The sequence below is a fragment of the Pongo abelii genome, chromosome 12, assembly GCF_028885655.2.
Source record: "Pongo abelii isolate AG06213 chromosome 12, NHGRI_mPonAbe1-v2.0_pri, whole genome shotgun sequence".
Taxonomy (NCBI): Eukaryota; Metazoa; Chordata; class Mammalia; order Primates; family Hominidae; genus Pongo; species Pongo abelii.
In genome coordinates, this window is record NC_071997.2 from 42,246,247 (window position 1) to 42,265,970 (window position 19,724).

The window sequence follows — 19,724 nt, forward strand, 5'->3', positions numbered from 1 at the left end:
TTTTACCACTTCGTCACCTGTCGGCGGCGGCCGGGAGCAGGTTCCCGCAGGCGGCGCAGGGGTCTTCCCCGCGCCCCGCCGCCGCCGGCCTCGCAGACCTGCCCTCCAGCCCCGCCCCGTTCTTGACCAAACATGACAGACTCTGAACATGCAGGGCACGACAGGTCGGGAACCCTTCTTGTCTGTCTTTCTGTCGGATGAGAGGAGGGGTCTGGGGCGGCGGGAGCGGGCCGGGGCCGGGCGCCTCCTGCATGACCTAGACGTCTCTGTGTGGCTCCGTCAGTTCCATGACGCGCACCCTTATGTAAACTGCTGGATCGCGGCCGCGGGGGAGGTCGGCCCGGCCGCGCCCGCCTCCCCGAGCCGGGGTCGCTGCTCGCCGGCGCCGGCCCCGCCCCCGGCTGGGCACGTGCGAGCCCCCCGCCCCCGGGCGGGCTCCGTGTGCTCCGGGCGGCTCTCAGCGTCCCGGCTCGGTGCTGAGGTCCTGCTTCTTCCCGTCCAGGTGTCGGTGATCCCGGCCAGATAGGAGCAGCCAGGAATTTTCAGGAACGGGTGTTTTGATATTTGACTACTTCCCGAGAACCGAGGACACCTCTAAAAAATAAACATATTTGGTTTTCAGGGAAGTTTTAAGCAGCACCAAAAGACCATCTGTTGTATACAGTGTTATCCCTTGGAATTTGAGATGGCAAGTTTCAAGTTCAGTATGTTAACACAAAATACTTAGGCTTTGCAGAAACTTAGTTTAGCACAGTTTTACCCTAACGGAAAAACTCCGTGGATTATTCCGGCTAGCCCAGTTTTCTAGATGGTGTGTATCACTTGAATATTGAGATTCTGATTTTTTATTTTTGCTCTGTGCCTTAAGAGGCACATTCTTGATTCCATTCGAGTTTGGGGACATTTACAAAGTATATTGTAGCATACTTAAATTTTGGTTATAATTCAAATTTTCATTCGTATATATCTTTAATAATGCGAAAGGGGGGCTTTCATTCATTAAACTTACTGAAACAAAATCCATTGCATCTGATTCTTACTTAGAATATTTGAAAGTCTAGAACCTCACAATTACTCCTTTGTGAATAGAAGTAATCAAAAATATACATTTTACTGTAGACTATATACATTGCTGAAGTTTTATCTGTAGTAATGTGATCGGCTTGTTAAAGCATCCTAAACACGTTTTTTAAAACCCAGAAGCAAAAATCACAAACACTGCTGAAATTTGAAATATCTAAATACCTAGCAATCTTGAGAGGGATAAAAGTGGTATTTCAACAACTTCAGTATTGTAATAATAAAAGTAGATTCCCAGAGGGCACGTCAATCAAAGTGTAATAATTTTTGGAAAGTAAAATGCACTCTTAAAAATGGTAAGCTTGCACTTGGCACATTTTTAATGATTTTTTTTAACGTTATCTTTTGTATTAAAAAGGAAATTCTTAGAATGGGATGACTAATACCTTGCTCTTGAGGTATGGACAAACCAATGATGGGGTTTTGCTAATGGAGTCTAAAATCCTTTTTTTTTTAATATGGAAGAATGATATCTGTTCCCCTCTCTTAGTGCACAAAGTAACTTCAATATATGGAGTTATGTATTGTACATCATGAAAAAACCATGTCATCAAATTCAAGTATCAAAATAATTTTGCTGGTAAGGAACTGTGATGACAGATCTTTTAAAGAATTTGAAATTTTAAAATGCTGGTTTAGAGGTTAGAAAGAAAACTTTAAAGAATTATTTGTAAGATATGTTAATAGGTTGGTAGTAGGAGCTAAAGATTAAGATTAGTCTATTTTATTTAAAGTTCGGACTAAAAGTATTTTCTAGTGATTTCTGAAACAGAAAGGTTAGCTCCACTTTAACTTAGCCAATTGTTAAGTGGCATCATTGTGCTGAGATGAAGGAGATGGTTTATTTTTTTCACACTTTTTTTGTCAACCCACATGAAAAACAAAACAACTACATCAAAAACAAAGTGAACTAGAAGTCAGGAGAAATTCTACAAGATCAGATCAATGGTTCTAAACCTTCCCTGGGGAACTTTTTTTCTTTAAAGTATTGGCGCTATTTCTGTTGGTCTGGACCTCAGCCTGGGTTTTAAGAGTTCTAAAAGCTCCCCAGGAAATTCTAATACGTGCCAAATTGAGACCCGCTATACTTGATCAGTGTTTCCCAATGATAGTTAATCATCAGAATCACTTTGGGGAATAAATTTTTGTTCTGCCCAGAGCAACTGAATCAGAATCTCTAGGGTATTTTTCATAGGCTCCCTGGGAAATTCTTAAGAAATTTGGGGAAAAAATGGACTAATCTGTGGGCTTCCAAAATACTGTATCTTTCCATATTATAGCTATTTTATGCTGTTATAAAAGTTTCTGTGAATTAAGTGGAGAAAAATATATGAAACTTGGTATATGGAGCTAGGCTTTGTCTCAAGGATTTTATTTTTATTTATTTATTTATTTTTTGAGATGGAGTCTCGCTCTGTCGCCCAGACTGGAGTGCAGTGGCACTATGTCAGCTCACTGCAAGCTCCACCTCCTGCGTTCACACCATTCTCCTGCCTCAGCCTCCCGAGTAGCTGGGATTACAGGCACCTGCCACCACACCTGGCTAATTTTTTGTATTTGTAGTAGAGACCACGTTTCACCATGTTGGACAGGCTGGTCTTGAACTCCTGACCTCAAGTGATCCACCAGCCTTGGCCTCCCAAAGTTTTGGGATTACAGGCGTGAGCCACTGTGCCCAGCCAAGGATATTCTTTTTATAACATTTTCAAAAATTAAGGCGTATTGTGTATGCAGGAAAAAAAATGAAGGCTATGATTTGTATTTACAATTGCTTTGATTTTATACAAATTAAAATATTACAGTTTATGTGAGAGTGAGATTCTAAATGTAAATGGAATTCACAGAATGCATAATTTTTTTCTCCTTTAAAGAAATAGAGTCTCGCTATATGCCTAGGCTGGTCTTGAACTCCTGGGCTCCAGCCATCCTCCCATTTCAGCCTCCCAGAGTGTTGGGATTACAGGTGTGAGCCACCACACCTGGCCTTGTACATGTTATATAGTGAACATTTTGCACAAGATGGTTTGCCAAATGAATAATTTTTAAAAATCCATTTAGTGTACTTTCCTTTAAATATTTTCACACCTGAAGTTAAAACATTGTATTTTATAAAATGCTATTAATATAAAAATACTTGTAAATAAACTTGTGGCTATGTAGAATGTAGTAGAGGACTTTTGCATAAGCCCAGAGCCTAGTTTCTAAAGGTCTTTAGAAATATATAATAGACAGGGAGAGGAAAGAGTTGGGGGAAATCAGAGAGAGGTGTAATTCTGGTCTCTCGTCGTTCAGTTCTGTTTCATTCAGTTCTCTCAGGCGCGACTCCAGCTGCTTAGTTTTATATTTCAACTGGATGTTGACCCAATTAAAACAATTCACAACTCCTGAAGACGAAATACTATGAGTCTCTGCTTTGGACACATCTGTAATAGAGTAGGAAAAGATAAATATAATCCAAGTAATTGTTACAGAATTTTCTGAAATATACTAATGGTAAAAGGTTTTGTAGGGCTTGTACTGGGGAAAAAGATAATTTTTTAACATGAACCTTTTAAGAGCTTGTGAGTCTCTAAAGAGTCTTTAATTGATAGGTGATATGGGTAATACTCTCCTTTGGGAGGAGGTTTATAATGTATAAACAGCTCCCCCACTCTTCCCTCGCAGTTTTCTGTCCTGTACTACAAGAACAACAAAACTCCAACTAGTCAGAATTGCAAGTGGTTTATGGCCCCCCATATAGATTGAAAACTCACTAAGGGACTGCACTGGAGAACCTGAAAGGATGAGGATGGAAAAGATGATTATACTTTTCATTTGCAACAGGGCTTTCATTTGATTCTCACATTAGTCCCGTGTGGTAGTTAATTAAGGTAGTATTTACAAGGTTCAGTGAATTGTCTGAGATCTCACAAATACAACCTAGATAAGAACCCAGGTATTATTATTTTCAGTCTTGCAATATTATTTTCCTACTTGCAATATTATCTTCACTCTTCATTAAGTTTGCACAGCAAAGTAATGGAATAAGTTCTGGGCTTTAATTCTTGAGTAGTTTGAAATTGTAATGTGTTACATTAGAGAGAGAGCCCTTCGTTTTGAATAAAACCTTGGTACTGATCCTGATCTTCTAACTTGGGTTAATGCTCTTCCCCTTTTCATGATTTTTTTCATTTGTGAAATGAAGTAGTTGCACTAGATCATTTTCGATTTTCCTTCCCACCTAAAAAAAATCAATTAAAAAAATTGCAGATGCCTTTTCTCAGAGTACACTTTTTGCTCCACACAATATCTGGTTTGTAAATTAGTATGTTCCGTGGAGTAAATACCTTTCCTGACTAGCCATTAACTTACTTTTGATTCCTGAATCCAGTAATGTAACTATTGTTGAAATTACTAAAGGAAATTTTTCTTTAGCAAATGTAAAAACTCATATCAGGTCTCAGGTTTGATGTTGTAAAGCACTCTGACTCTTAGGAAGACTCTTTTTTTCCCCCAACCTGTCATAAACAAATTATTTCATTCATTACATTTTCATTCTTCAGACTTACAGTGTTTCCTCTCTGCTAAGTATAGTGTTAAGCACTGGCAAAACAACTCTGGACACAACATCATGAACTTGCTCCCTGGGATCTTATAATGTAGTTGCAGAAACAGATTGGTAAATACAAGTATAGCACAAGTACTATAATGGAGGCCTGAACTGAGTGCTGTGGGGGTACACAGATGAAGGCTTCTGGGAGACATCATGGCATAACTAGACCTGAAGGATGAATAAAACTTTGGCCAAGTAAATAAGGAGATACACTAAAAGCATGGATAAATGGCACAGGTAGGTTCAGGGATGATAAAAGTGTTAGTATGTGGAGAGTGTACAACTATTTTGGGGAATGGGGAAATGGATTAAATTTGGGGCCAGACCCTGAAGGATGTGGGGATCCCATCAAAGTCTTTTAAGCAGGAGAATGATCAGATGCATTTTTTGGTATACTACCTGGGGGATAGGAGGAAGTGGACTACAGAAGGGGAGATCAGTAGAAGGAAGACAAGTTAGGAAGCTTTTCAGTCATTTTCATTAAACATGAAGCTTAATACATATTGTTCTAGGATCAGGAATACAGCAATAAAGAAAAAAACTTGCTGTAGTGAAACTTACATTTTCTTGGGAGAGACAGAAAATAAACATGAAAAACAGATGTGTTCGATGGTGATAAAGCAGAAAGGGAGATGGGGAGTCAAGTGGATGTGGGGAGGGTGTTTAGGGAAGCACTTATGAAAGAGTAACATTTGAGCAAAGAGCCCTGATACAAGATGACAATCCAGACCCAAGACATTTGAGGAAAGAGCATCCATATAAAGGGAGTGGGAGGTAGAGAAAGCCTGGACCAGGAATGAGCCTGGTATGATTGAGGAAAACACAAGGGATGTGGCCAGAGAAAAGAATGAGCAAGGGGGAGAGTAATAAGAGAATAAATTAGAGGGGTAATAGGCAGTTGTATAGGGCCTTCCTTGTAAGCCATTGTGTGGACCTTGGATTTCACTCTTGAGTGACCTGGGAGCTAATGGGGGATTAAACAGAGGAGGGACAGGATCCTCTATGGTATATGGTAAATAAGTAGTATGGTAAATGAGGTAAATAGTAAAAGGAACTGCTGTGGTAATTTAGGTAACAGATGATGATGGTTTAGGTGAAAATGGTTGGATTCTGGATATGGTTTGATTGGTGTTAGAACCAATAGGATTTGCTGGTGGCTGGATGTGGACAATGAGAGAATAGAATGAGCCAAAGCTATTGTAAACGTCTAGAAATCAGATGAGGACTTGACCCAAAGGCATTGGCAATGAGAAAGTAGACAGGCACAATTCATGAGGTATTTCTTAGCATTGATAGAGTTGGATATAAATATCTGGAATTTTTAGCTGATTGAAATGTTAGTTGAAATGAATGATACCACTCAAGGTATGTGTGTCAAGAGGTATGGAGAAGAGCACAGAAGTTTTTGGAAAGCAAGGGAGGAGAAAAGAAGGGATAGTCACAGAGCAGTAAAGAAAAATAAAGGTTAAAAATAGGTCACAGGATGTACATTATCCTAAGTTAAAATATTTTAAGGTTTGAATGAAAGGGTGCTGCAGGGTTTGCAAACTGGTGGGCTTCAGGCCTAAAATCTGCCTATACTGTTGTTTTTGCCTGACAGAATATCTTAAAATACCTGTATTTGAAAGCATTTAAGGCTTGACTTGTGCTCTACACTCCACGGTCTTATCACTCATAGTTTCTTGGCAAACTCACCACTCAAGGTGTGCCTCACTTATTTAGGAGATCTGCCTCACTAGGGTAGACATTTTAGGTTTATGACTTGTAAGTTTTCACCTGGACAGATTGGCTACCAAAAAGAACCTCACAGGTGGGTGACCTTGAATTCACCAGGTCATGCCATCAGTTCAGAGCGGCCGGAGAACTCTGTTCTCTTGTGCATTGATGCCCCCGGAGTTGTGCAACACAGTGGCTCTGCTTTAGTTTTTTAGATTTAGAAACTGATCAGTGTCAGAGTGAGCAGACACAGGAATGTTAATTCATGTTCAAAAATAATAACCAGGCTAGCATTTGTTTAGCACTTGCTATGTGACAGGTACTGTTTTAAGTGCTTTACATGAATTGTTTAATCCTTACAACAACCCTGGGAAATAGGTCCTATTATTAGGCCCCCTTTCTACAGATGAGGAAACAGACAACAGATTGGTAAATTTCCCAAGATCACAAAGTAAGTCAGTAGGAACTCAAAGTATCCTGACTTCAGAGCCCACACTGTTATCTGAGCATATACATCCCCATCACAAGAGAACGCCAGTTTATTCAAGTAAAATAAGGACTAGAAATTTACATCAGGGAATGTATTCTTTCAATGTAGAATGCTGAATGGAAAACCAAATTTCAATAGTTGCCTACTGAACAAGATCATGAGATAACAACAAGGGAGGTGATTATAAATGACTGGAAGTTTTAAATGGCATCGGCTCTGATAAAGTGATAATCTCAGCTCCATGATATACTTGTCAAGCAGTTACTTACATCAATCTGCCTTATAGGATATCCTTTCTCCTGGTTAATGGTTACATGATAGTGTTTTGTACCTTTCCTTTTTCACTGCTTCCATTGCTGACCAAACCACTCACCTCCATATTTCTGGTACATATATTTCTTTTCATTGCATGTTAGTATCTTAAATTTAGTCCTGTCTTTTACTTGATCCTCTGTGCTTGACTTCCTAATCTGTGTTCTGGTTTATGTTTTAGTTTTACAGTTGAGCTTTCTGAGGACATTCTTATTCCCAGTATCTTTTTTTGGGTGGTTGGGTTCTGGGAGGTGTTATTTGACTGCTGCTGATGTGTACCAACCAAGACAGTAGTCATTAAGTGACTAACAATAATGATTTCAGCAGATTATTGTTACTCTTGGCAAAGAGCAAGCTTTCTCTCTTATAAATGATTTTATATTTGTTTTGTTTTTCTTTATTTGTAATTTGAGTTCTAGCTCAACATTAATACTTCAGATAACTGCTAATACACTTTCATAAATCATACCCACATCTTTGAGTGGCAAATAAATAAATAAATAAATAATCAAGTTCCAAGTAGTTTCTAAAGAGAGTAAACATTAAAAGTAAACATAAAATTACATAAAAATCAATCACAGTCTATTCATAAAGTTGGTATGAAAGTAAAGATCCTAGATTTGGAACCCTCATGATACTCAATATTTTACATATATCAGAGTTTATGATTTCCATAACTTCATTTGGTACATATAGACAGAGAAGATATTAATATATTCATTTTATAGTTTAGGAGACAGACTTGGAAGGGCAAATAACTTGTCCAAGATGACTAAGCAGCTGAGTGAGAACCACAGCCTATCTATGGCATTCAGTTTCAGCCATCTTTCCCTTGCTTCATAAGGATAGTTATTCTGGTATCAGTTGCTGGATTGGGATTTTGGGCATTTATAAATTTTTTTATTTTGGATATTACTGAATCACAGACAATTTCATCTTAGTTAATTAAGAATTCATCTTATGTGACACTTGTCTAAATCTTACAATATACCTTTTTCTAAATCTTAAAATATTAAAATTTTAATATATAAGGATGTTAACAATCTTTATATTTTAAGAGACTATGAAGTCAAGTCTAGCTAACTTAGATCTGTAAGTTTTTAGCTATGGAAAGCAATTCTATTGTGTACAAGTTTCAGCCTGTGAAGGGAATTCATTGAAAATGCGTAGAGATCAGAAGAACTAACACCTTTCTTGCATGGATTTTTCTTGATTATTGGCAGTTAACAATAAAATGTTATTAGATCACTGGTGCTTCTGTGTGGGGTTGAGTTTTTTATGATATCTCCTGTTAGACCCATAAGGGAGGCTGTGAGTTGTTTTCTACATCCTTAGAATATATAAGATCCTCTTTTAAAATTATGTTTTATATAAGCACATGAAAATGGAATGAAATAATGAATTGACATAGGAATTACCTACATATTTTGGCTGTACATTTAGTGCACAAAATATCCCTTTTTTGAATGCCAAATGGCCAGGTGTGAAAACCAATATTTGTTAAAGCTGGAGCAGAAGTCAGTATCATCATCATAGAGTAAACTTCTGGCATATGTGAAGATATGAAATGTTATCCGTGAAGTTATTATAATTTATTCTTAGAAATATTAGTAATCTCGTTTTAAGAGTAGGACATTATAGTGCAGTAATGATAATTTTCTCAGTGCTGCCTGTTGCTAGGTTGTTCCTGTGATTGCTGTCATGCACATACAGACACTAAATTGAGGGTCACTTTCCACTGAAGTTAGTGGAATACAAAATAGGTGGAGGAACTTTCTTCCTCTAACGTCTTTATATGTGTCTGTGTTTATATATATGTGTGTGTATATAAATATGTATACACATATATAATATCTGGAGCAAAAATGATTATGTTGTACATAACTGGAGGTTTTCCTCCTCATAAAATTCTGAAGTGGTAGAGTTAACATTCTGCTTTTAATTTAGCTACAAAAAAATGTGAAGAATCCCCAAATAAGATTTTCTCATAGAAGATTCATGGATTTTGAGTCTCAGAAAAAAAAGGAAGAAAAAAATTCATGATATAAAATAACTAAAAATTAAATATAGTCTTTAGAAATGATTTTGTTTCGTATAATTAATACTGGTATGACAACTGAATGCAATTGAAATTATGGTATAAAATTTCTATTCTGTTTTGTATTTTTCATTAAAGTTTTTATAATTGTCATCTGAAAAAGGATTTAATATTCTTCTTAAATTCATTAGCTAACTCTCTTAATATTATTACACTATTATTTGCCTATTTGAAAATTGTTACTTTCTTTTGTACATAAATAGCATTTATAATCATTGTGACATTTTCTTCTTGCATTAATGTACATTTATACTTCATCTAATTGAGAAAATTTTAACATACAAAGTGACACAAAAAGATTTTCATTCCAAGTTTTATGTAAAACACCTTAAATTGGAAAATGAATATTCAGATACTAAGAGTAAATTTTTTTTTTTTTTGAGATGGCATCTAACTCTGTCACCCAGGCTGGAGTGCAGTGGTGGGATCTTGGCTTACTGTAACCTCTGCCTCCCGGTTTCAAATTATTCCCCTGCCTCAGCCTCCTGAGTAGCTGGGACTACAGGCCCACAACGCCACGCCCAGCTAATTTTTGTATTTTTTGGTAGAGACGGGGTTTCACCATGTTGGCCAGGCTGGTCTCAAACTCCCAACCTCAAGGGATCTGCTGGCCTCAGTCTCCCAAAGTGCTGGAATTACAGGCATGAGCCACTGCACCTAAATGACATACTTGAAAAAATATTCTCGGGCCGGGTGTGGTGGCTCACGCCTGTAATCCCAGCACTGTGGAAGGTCGAGGGTGGATCACCTGAGGTCAGGAGTTCAAGACGAGCCTAGCTAACATGGTGAAATCCCATCTCTACTAAAAATACAAAAATTAGCTGGGTGTGGTGGCATGCGCCTGTAATCCCAGCTACTTGGGAGGCTGAGGCAGGAGAACTGCTTGAATCCAGGAGGTGGAGGCTGCAGTGAGCAGAGATTGCGCCACTGCACTCCAGCCTGGGCGACAGAGCGAGTCTCCGTCTCAACAAAAAAAAAATTCTCACTTTCTGTTGTTGTTGTTTGTTTAATGATTAATGACGATTTATTTAAGCAAGAATACATAGTCATCATTGCCAGGCTTAATATGACAGGTTAAATGTTGGGCCCAATTTTCCTTCCCAGTTAAGTTTTTGTTTCCTATCCCTGTCAGTTTTGAAAACATAATACCAGAAGAAGAGGGGCCCAATTCCACACAGAGCTCCCAAGAGTGAGTTTCTAGGAGTGAGTCTGAAATTAGGAAAGACACTTGCTGATCTTGCATAGGTCCAAGGAATCAAGGCAGGATTTTCGACGAGCACTCGGCAGTTAGGGTAAGCAGGTTTCAGCCAGGCTCTTAATGGTTAAGCACTTGGCTTGCGCCCGCTGGGTTTCCGAAAATATGTCCTATTCGGCTGGGTTGAGGGCATAGTGGCCAGGGGCGAAGGAGTGTACTTTGGGAACGACATCTTGGCGACTCAGCGCACAACTCACTTTTTTTTGGAAACGAGGTTGGCTCTGTCGTCCAGGCTGGAGTGCAGTGGCACAATCTCAGCGCACTGCAACCTCCGCCTCCCGAGTTCGGGTGATTGTCCTGCCTCAGCCTCCCAAGTAGCTGGGACTATGGGTGCACACCACCACGCCCGGCTAAATTTTGCATTTTTGGTAGAGACGGGGTTTTGCCATGTTGCCCAGGCTAGTCTTGAGCTCCTGGGCTCAAGCGATCTGCTTGCTTTGGCCTTACAAAGTGCTGGGCTTACAGGCATGACACTGTGCCTGACCAGATTTTTGTTATACTGCTTAGATATGATAGTAACTGAATGATCATGCAATCTCTGACCATGTGACATTCAGGGATACCAAAAATGACTTGAGATGGGCCAGGGCAGAATTGGAGAAGCATACTTTGGCTGAATACTTAGGCCAAAGTATAATTTGGAACATTTCTTTTAAAAAATCTGCTCCCCTATGCCCCCCAGTTGCAGTACCTTACAATTACAGTTAATCTAGTAGCAGATACTGAATTGGGATATTAGGTATTTACAGACCAAATGCCCATTGGGATATTACTAGGCAACAGGCAGTTTCGCTCTGGCTCACTGTAGATTCATTCAGTAAGCATTTCTAGAGAACTGCTATATGAAAATATTGTGGAAAGTATCAACTTTTTAAACTTTTGATGTCATGACACCTAGAAGATTATTTTCTGATACTCATATTCTAAGGGAATTTTATTTTCTGAGATTTGTTTCTGTGGAATTTCTAGTTCCCCGGTCTGCACTGAAAGCCTAAATCAAGAGGATAATTTGAAAGGTAATGAAAGTAAATAAATTCTAGCTTAGATACCCAAGAGAGTAAATGAAATATAAAAATAATAACTTTTAAAATGTCTCAAAAAAAAGCTATGGCAAGCTAATTCACAGTTTGGTTTATTCATGCAATAGTCTGTCTCTGCTTATGATATAAAGTATAATATATTTTAGGAATAGTGTGGTTTTCTTCATGATATCAAACATACAAGCTTATGGATATATTTAAAAATTCTTAATTTTCTAGATTAATGTTCAGCACTACTTCTTCCATCTTGCATTGGATGGGGGCAGATAATTAATAATTATCAGATATTTTCTTATCAAAAACAAATTTGTTGGAAAATTTTTTTTTTTTTGAGACGGAGTCTCGTTCTGTCGCCCAGGCTGGAGGTGCAGTGGTGCAGTCTTGGCTCACTGCAATCTCCGCCTCCCAGGTTCACGCCATTCTCCTGCCTCAGCCTCCCGCGTAGCTGGGACTACAGGCGCATGCCACCACGCCCTGCTAATATTTTTGTATTTTTAGTGGTGACGGGGTTTCACTGTGTTAGCCAGGATGCTCTAGATCTCCTGACCTCGTGATCCACCCACCTCAGCCTCCCAAAGTGCTGGGATTACAGGCGTGAGCCACCGCCCCTGGCCGGCCGTTGGAAACATTTTGAAGGAACTCTTTGTAAATAAAATACATGGCATGCCTTTCTGTTTTACTATACAGTTGCTGATTTATCCTTTACTTGGTTACTTTGAATCATCATTAACATCTATTGTCACTGTAATCCCTGTGATCACTAGATGTCATACTCCATTTTATGTTTTATTGTTGCCTTGGGGAGACTTTGAGAATATGAGAGGTGTTCATGCAGACTGCTGCTGAGTGTTGCATAGAAATGGAATAAAGTACAAATACCTTCAGGAACAGACTCCAAACTTGGTCTATTCCGCTTCCTTTCATTTTTTTTTTAAACCTATTCCAGATAATTTTTCACTGGTATTCTCTGAAGGAAAATAAGAGAAATTTCCTCTTAGAATCCCTTCTCCTTGGATTTATAACCTTTCCCAGTTCATTTCTGTGGAAGTACTTGTAGTCCAGCATAGTAATTCTATTCAGATATGTATAGTTCAGTTAAGTCACGAAGGGAAAGGAAGCTTTCGTTGAGGGCTATCTACTAGGTGGTACAGTGCTAGGTAATTAACTTTGTCTCAATCCTTAAACAACTCTGCAGTGGTAAGGGTGATTAATTCATCCCATTTTGTAGAGAAGGGGACTGAATGTTAGAGGGATGGCATAATTTCTTCATGTTCATATAGGTAGTACATTGGGAAGCAGAATTTGAACACAGATCTTTCTGATTCTAGAGCTTTGTGTTCTTCTACCTTACTATGATGTTAAGTAATTAGTTTTAACATGCCACTTAAGTTTAAAGCCTTAAGTAGTCCTTTTAAGAAGTCTTTTGTTGCTGGTTATTCTCATTTAACACTCCTATTTTAATTTCCAGGTTCAGGTGACCTCACTTTGCCAGAACCGTGGGTCTTCATGAAATAAGAGATTTCATTTGGTTTTTGTTTTTGTTTGGATCCTCTCTAACTTTAGATAGAAATTGCTGTTATGGCAATCACCTACCTCACTATATTCCACTTTGTCTTCTGGATATTGGTGCTCAGCTCTTTTTTGAACTGCAAACCTTATTAATAAAATAGTTTTCATTTCTTTGAGTGTTCCTCTTCTGACCGCCCACCTCCCCCCCCACCACCCTACTGACTTTGATGTGGAGCTGAACTGAACCACTTTTTTTTTTTTTCTTTTTTTTTGAGACGGAATCTAGCCCTGTTGCCCAGGCTGGAGTGCAGTGGCACAGTGTCGGCTCACTGCAACCTCTGCCTCCAGGATTCAAGTGATTTCCGGCTAATTTTTGTAGTTTTAGTAGAGACGGGGTTTCACCATGTTGGCCAGGCTGGTCTCGAACTCAAGTGATCTGCCCACCTCGGCCTCCCAAAGTGCTAGGATTATAGGCGTGAGCCACCGTGCCAGGCCCTGAACACTTTTTTTTTCTTTTTTTCTTTTTTTTTGAGATGGAGTCTCTTGCTCTTGTCACCCAGGCTAGAGTGCAGTGGCGCGATCTCGGCTCACTGCAAGCTCCGCCTCCCGGGTTCACACCATTCTCCTGCCTCAGCTTCCCAAGTAGCTGGGACTACAGGCACCCACAAGCACGCCCAGCTAATTTATTGTATTTTTTAGTAGAGACGGGGTTTCACCGTGTTAGCCAGGCTGGTCTCGATCTCCTGATTTTGTGATCCGCCTGCCTCGGCCTCCCAAAGTGCTGGGATTACAGGCATGAGCCACCGCGCCGGCCCTGAACCACTCTTTATCAACTTATCTGGGACCCTAAAATGAAATAGGGTGACCCATTTTCTAGCTTTATATGATTTTCTGGCTTCATATGGTTAAGTCTTTTTAACGTTTTTTGTTTGTTTGTTTTGTTTTGTTTTGTTTTGTTTTTGAGACAGGGTCTCTGTCACCCAGGCTGAAATACAGTGGCCCAATGACAGCTTACTCTAGCCTCAACCTCCCAGGCTCAGGTGATTCTACCACCCCAGCCTCCAGAGTGGCTGGAGCCACAGCCACGCGCCTAACACCTGGTTCATTTTTGTATTTTTTTATAGACATGGGGTTTTACCTTGTTGCCCAGGCTGGTCTCACGCTCCTGGGCTTGACCAGTTCACCCTCCTCAGCCTTCCAAAGTGCTGGGATTATAGGCATGAACCACCGTGCCCAGCTTTTGAAAAACCTGTACAATAAAAAGTTTGGACTAATGTTCTTTGAGCACTTAAAAAAATGCTATTCAATTAAAAAAAAAAAACCTATAGCGTCTTATAACTCCAAATCCCATACTGTCACCCAGCTGGTCTGCCCTGGTGACCACCATTTCCTGACAAACGTTCAGATAACTCCTGAGGAATTGAAGAAATTCACATTTATGACCCAGTGACACTGGCTTTGTCTCAGTTCCTATAGTGTGTCATACTCTGTTCTACACAGAAGTTTTGCTTATTCTATTCCTTTGTTTGCAGAGGTCCCTTCCCCATCCCCTATCTCTCAGGCAGACTCCTCATCTCAGTTTATTTACGACTTCCTCAGGGAAAGCCTTCCACACTTCCCTGACGGATGACTTTCCCCTATTGTGCGTGCTCATAGCACCATTTACCTACTTTGTATACTTGTGTGGTTATTTTATGTTTATTTGTGTGATTCTTTGATTGGTGTCTGTGCTGCCCCAAGATTAAAAACTTCATGAGAGAAGAAACCATGTCTTTTTCTTGTTTTTGTTTGCCATTGTATCCCCACTGAGAACATGGTGAATAAATACATGTTAAATGAATGAATGGCCTTTTTTTTTTTTTTTAGCTGGAAGGACATAAAATGCTTACATACATATAGTTTTTAAGAATTATGGCTCCAGATATTTTGGATTTCATCTCTGGATTAAGTCAGAATGTCAGACAATTGTGTACTTTCACAGTAGTACTTTGTTCCTTTACATAATTGTTTTTTCTTAATTGAACTTTGGTAGTGTGCCCTTGGCTCAAATTGGCATATGCTGTAAGCAATAAAATGTTGCATTGATTGTATGGACACTCTTGAGGACAGTGTCTGCCATATCAAGTACTATCCATTATATCAGATAATATTGTCATTATGAGGACTCAGAGGAGAAATTTCTCTCTGATCTTACTCCCAGAAAAAAAGTGTGCTTTTCTGGGAAAACAGACAAAAACTGGTCTGTTTTTGTCTTGGAAGCACTGTTGTCTTAGGCCTAATTTTTGTTTCCTGAAGCTCAAAGCCAGATTTGCTACTGACATCTAAAAATTAGTTAGGGGTTTCTGGCATACCCTGTGTAAGCTAATCTCAGTTTTAGTTTCATCTTAATCTCTAGAATTTTAACTGTGGTTATGTGATTATTTACATATTTTATAGTTTGTTCAATAAAATACTCTTTTTTTTGGAACAGAGTCTCACTTTGTTGGCCAGGCTGGAGTGTACAGTGGCACGATCTCAGTTCACTGCAATCTCTGTCTCCTGGGCTCAAGCAATTCTCCTGCCTCAGCCTCCTGAGTAGCTGGGATTATAGGCATGTCCCACTATGCCTGGCCAATTTTTGTATTTTTAGTAGAGACGGGGTTTCACCATGTTGGCCAGGCTGGTCTCAAACTCCTGACCTCAGGTAATCCATCTGCCTCGGCGTCCCAAAGTGCTGTGATTACAGGCAAGAGCCATCGTGCCAGGCCTCAATAAAATATTTTATAAATACCTTTAAGGAATAATACAAACACCACCAGGGCTTAAATAAATAAATCTAAATCAATCTGCTTGCTGGTTAAGTAATGAGTTCAGTGTTTCTCTCCGCACAGAAAGTGGAAGAGATAGATGAAGAAGAAAATAAAGCTTATTACATGTTGGGAAGGATTCTAGGCACTAAGTTCCTTTTTTTGAGACAGAGTCTCATTCTGTCGCCCAGGCCAGCCTGCAGTGGCTTGATCTCAGCTCACTGCAACCTCTGCCTCCCAGGTTCAAGAGATTCTCCTGCCTCAGCCTCCCAAGTAGTTGGAACTACAGGCACCTGCGACCACGCCTGGCTAATTTTTGTATTTTTAGTAGAGATAGGGTTTCACCATGTTGACCAGGCTGGTCTCGAATTCCTGACCTGAAGCGATCTGCCCGCCTTGGCCTCTGAAGTGCTGCGATTACAGGCGTGAGCCACTGTGCTTGGCCAGTTCTAGGCATTAAGTTCTAATTGGTTCATCTGGGGACTCGAAATTCTCCATTTTATTTTATTTTATTTTTTCTGCTTTTGTCACAAAAGCACAGACATTGCTTAACAAAGAGGTCTGAGATGGGATATGAGTGATAAGTTCAGGGGCATAGGGTCAACACTTTTGAGTGTACAGACTGGGAACCTGGCAGAGTTTTAACAATCCCCTCCCCTATTTTGACCATCCGTTAGTCCTGTAGAAGTAGAGCAGATGATTACGTATTCACTGCTGTATGGCTTATTACCTTTGTAGGAATTCTAACTGAAGGGCTTGGCATTTGGCCTGACTGAATATCAGAATCCCTTTATTTTTCCTTCCATTGCAAAATAATTTTTTGTGCCGTCAGTGAAATAACAGCTATGCAGTGGCATATACAGCTCTGGAGACCAGGCATTAGAAGACTGTGAGACAAGAATAACCAGAATGATGATAAGGAGACTCTGGAAGTCACTTTAGATTGATGACCAAAGATTTCCTTACTTTGACCAGGAGGTCAGATCTCAAGGGGCCTTCTGGGTCCACTTTTGATTAGCCAAATTGTCTTTTCTTTCAGTTTGACTATAGGTTAGTCAACCTTCCCTCCACATTCATCAGGGAATGTTAGCAATATGTCATATTTTTTTCTTGGTGTACCATTAAGCAATCTAAAGCTATGCTGTTACCTGTAACCACTTGGATTAATTATTTTAGATTAGTTGGTTATACTTCTAGGGCTTTATGGCTTTATCTTTTCAGTCAGCATTATTAACCAAGTTTTGATAGCTTTTTCAAGTTTTGTAACCCCCATCCAGGGAGATCAGTGTCCTCTCAGACACTCCCAGGTAAGCATGATCTCCTGGAAGACATGAGAAGTCTCTTAAATCATCTAATTATTACATTGGAGCTATATAATAACTCCAGTATACCTGGAGTTATTATGTGTATATGCAAGTTACGTTCTAATGAGGCAAATATAAATAAATATGTTGTTGATTCAGGAGGTAAAAATTAGGAGAGCGACATGTAGTTTTAAAAACAAAAGAGGAATTACTTGTAACAAAAGTAAGTAAGAAAGGAATTCTCAGTTATCTCTTGGGTGGAGATACCTTGCATAGAGTTCAGCAAAAATTGCAAAGGTTGTCATAGGACTATGGAGGCCATTAGGCTAATTAAAATTTATAGTATTGCCCATATATTTGTACTAAGTCTCATTCCTGAAGGATTGTATATTTGGGTTGAGGCTTTGAGAAATTCTAAGACTGGCTTGAGCAGTAAAACAAACCAAGTAAAAATTGTCATGGCTGTAGATAGTCAAAAAGGGGTAAGCTAAGTTTCTGCAAACTAAATAATTTCAGAGGGTGTAAGAATGTATTGGATAAAGGATGAAGATAAAAAGCGCTTTGAAGACTATTGATACTCATCAGATTTTACCACTGATAATTTTTCAAGAGGAACTGTTTATGAAACTATAAAGAGAAAATGGAGATACAAAAAGCCATCCAAGATATAAATGCCGAAGGCCAAGTTTTGAGATAAACAGAAAATCACAAAAACTCATGTCAGGTGGATCTTCCATGGCCCCAGTGTGAGCAGACGGTATTTTCCTTGAGGAGAAATACTAGTTTGGTGGGGATAAGGTAGGGAGTTAGTTTAAGGATTAATCAAGAGAACTATACATATGCTATTTAGGTTGAGGGAAAAGATCAGAATAGGCATGGGCAAAGCCTAGACTCAGTCAAGTTACCTATCAAGCAAGCTGACATATTCATACAGTTTATTAATTACTTAGACAAATGCATGATCAGCATGGTGTCAGCTCCTCATGTCCCTCATCTGCAGGGTAACACTGAAACCAGACGGGGCCACATGATAGGTAATATGAGTGGTGGGCACTCTGTTGCTGAGGAACAGTTTCCATCCTGTAGCTAAGCAATTTTTTAGCCTACAGCTACATCCTAAGGAGTGGGCAAGGTGGTGAATCTCAGACCTCATGGAACCAGGGAAGGTGGATGAGAAACTGCCTCCCAGCAGGCTCCCACAAAATATGGAGGTAGGTAAGAAATAGCCTTGTAGCAGCACCTCACAATACTGCCTATCTTTCCATATTCTGAAGGAACACAGAGCATTCTGCCAACGCTTAGGTCAGCCTATCGTTGGGCTTACCTAAGCGGCCTATGTGGAGGCATGCAGGTTTTCCAGGGCACCAGTACAGAGCAGTTATCCTACCTTATCATCTATAGTAAGGAAGAAACGACTGTGTGAATTAGTACAAAAGCATGAAAAGAAAAATGTTGTAAGTAAGCATTTCAGACATCTAGGAAATTTTGTTCTGTTGGTCTTAGGATAAGCATTCTAATTCTATTAAGTTGTTTGCTCCTGGACTGGAAAGAAATCCTAGAGATTCTGACACAGTCATTTGGTACATTCTGAAGATTGTCTTTTTCTGTGGTGATCATATTATCCCAAGAAGTTTGCATTCATGAGTAATGTCATTGTACTATCATCTGTCAGGAGTACTTGTATAGTCTTTTATAGAGGCTTTTGTGTTTCTTCCAGAAGACTCAGTTTCTGATCTGTAGCTTGTAACAGGAGCCTTTAGGCAAGCATAAAGAAAAAGCAGAAACTACTGTGGAGGTAAGACTGAATAGTTGAGGTTAATTTATTTTAATAGCCATCAATATCAGAGTGGAAAAAAGTAGAATCCTCTATTAAGGCATATCAGTTTGTAAAGATTTAATGAATAATTACCTTAGAGTAAGAACATCATGGGTGACGAGGGTACTGACCATTTTCAGAGTCTTGAATTTTTATACCATAGTGTATTATGATTTTCCCCAGTTGTCTCAATCTAGATACTTAGATCTAGAGAAAAAATATTTTTAACTATTTTTTAAAATAACAGCTTTATTGAGATACATTTTACTTCTAAAGTGTACAGATCACTAGTTTTTAGTATATTCAGAGTAGTACAGTCATTACCACTATTTAATTTTAGAACATTTTTACCACTCCACAAAGTAACTCTTTACCCACTAGCATTCACTCCCTATTTTTCCCTCTAATCTACCTGGCAACTCCTAATCTACTTTGTGTCTGTATAGATTTGCCTAAGATATAAAATCTTTTAAAATTATTTTTGTTTATTAACTGGACAGTTATTTACCAGTCATTGGTACAAGAACATGAATATGCTCCTTTTTTAAAAAGGACATAATCAATCTATTGTGTTTATATTAATAAAACGTCACCTATATATAATTAATTGACTAAGGAACTTATCTATTTGATGTATTACATTTTTTAAAAATCTAGTGTTTAGTAAACAAAACAGCTCTTATATAATAGTGTTAAGCTAGTTCAAAATCTAGAGAATGATAAGCA

At 39.0% G+C, this 19,724-nt stretch overlaps 1 protein-coding gene across 1 annotated transcript in view; it reads left to right on the plus strand.

Moving 5' to 3' along the window:
- ZC3H6 (zinc finger CCCH-type containing 6) overlaps positions 1-19,724 on the plus strand; it is a 58,683-nt gene continuing 38,959 nt past the window's right edge. Inside the window, exon 1 of the mRNA XM_024242802.3 lies at positions 1-164. Within this exon, the coding sequence (XP_024098570.2) occupies positions 133-164 (32 nt within the window). The 5' untranslated portion in view covers positions 1-132. The remainder of the gene's footprint in view (positions 165-19,724) is intronic.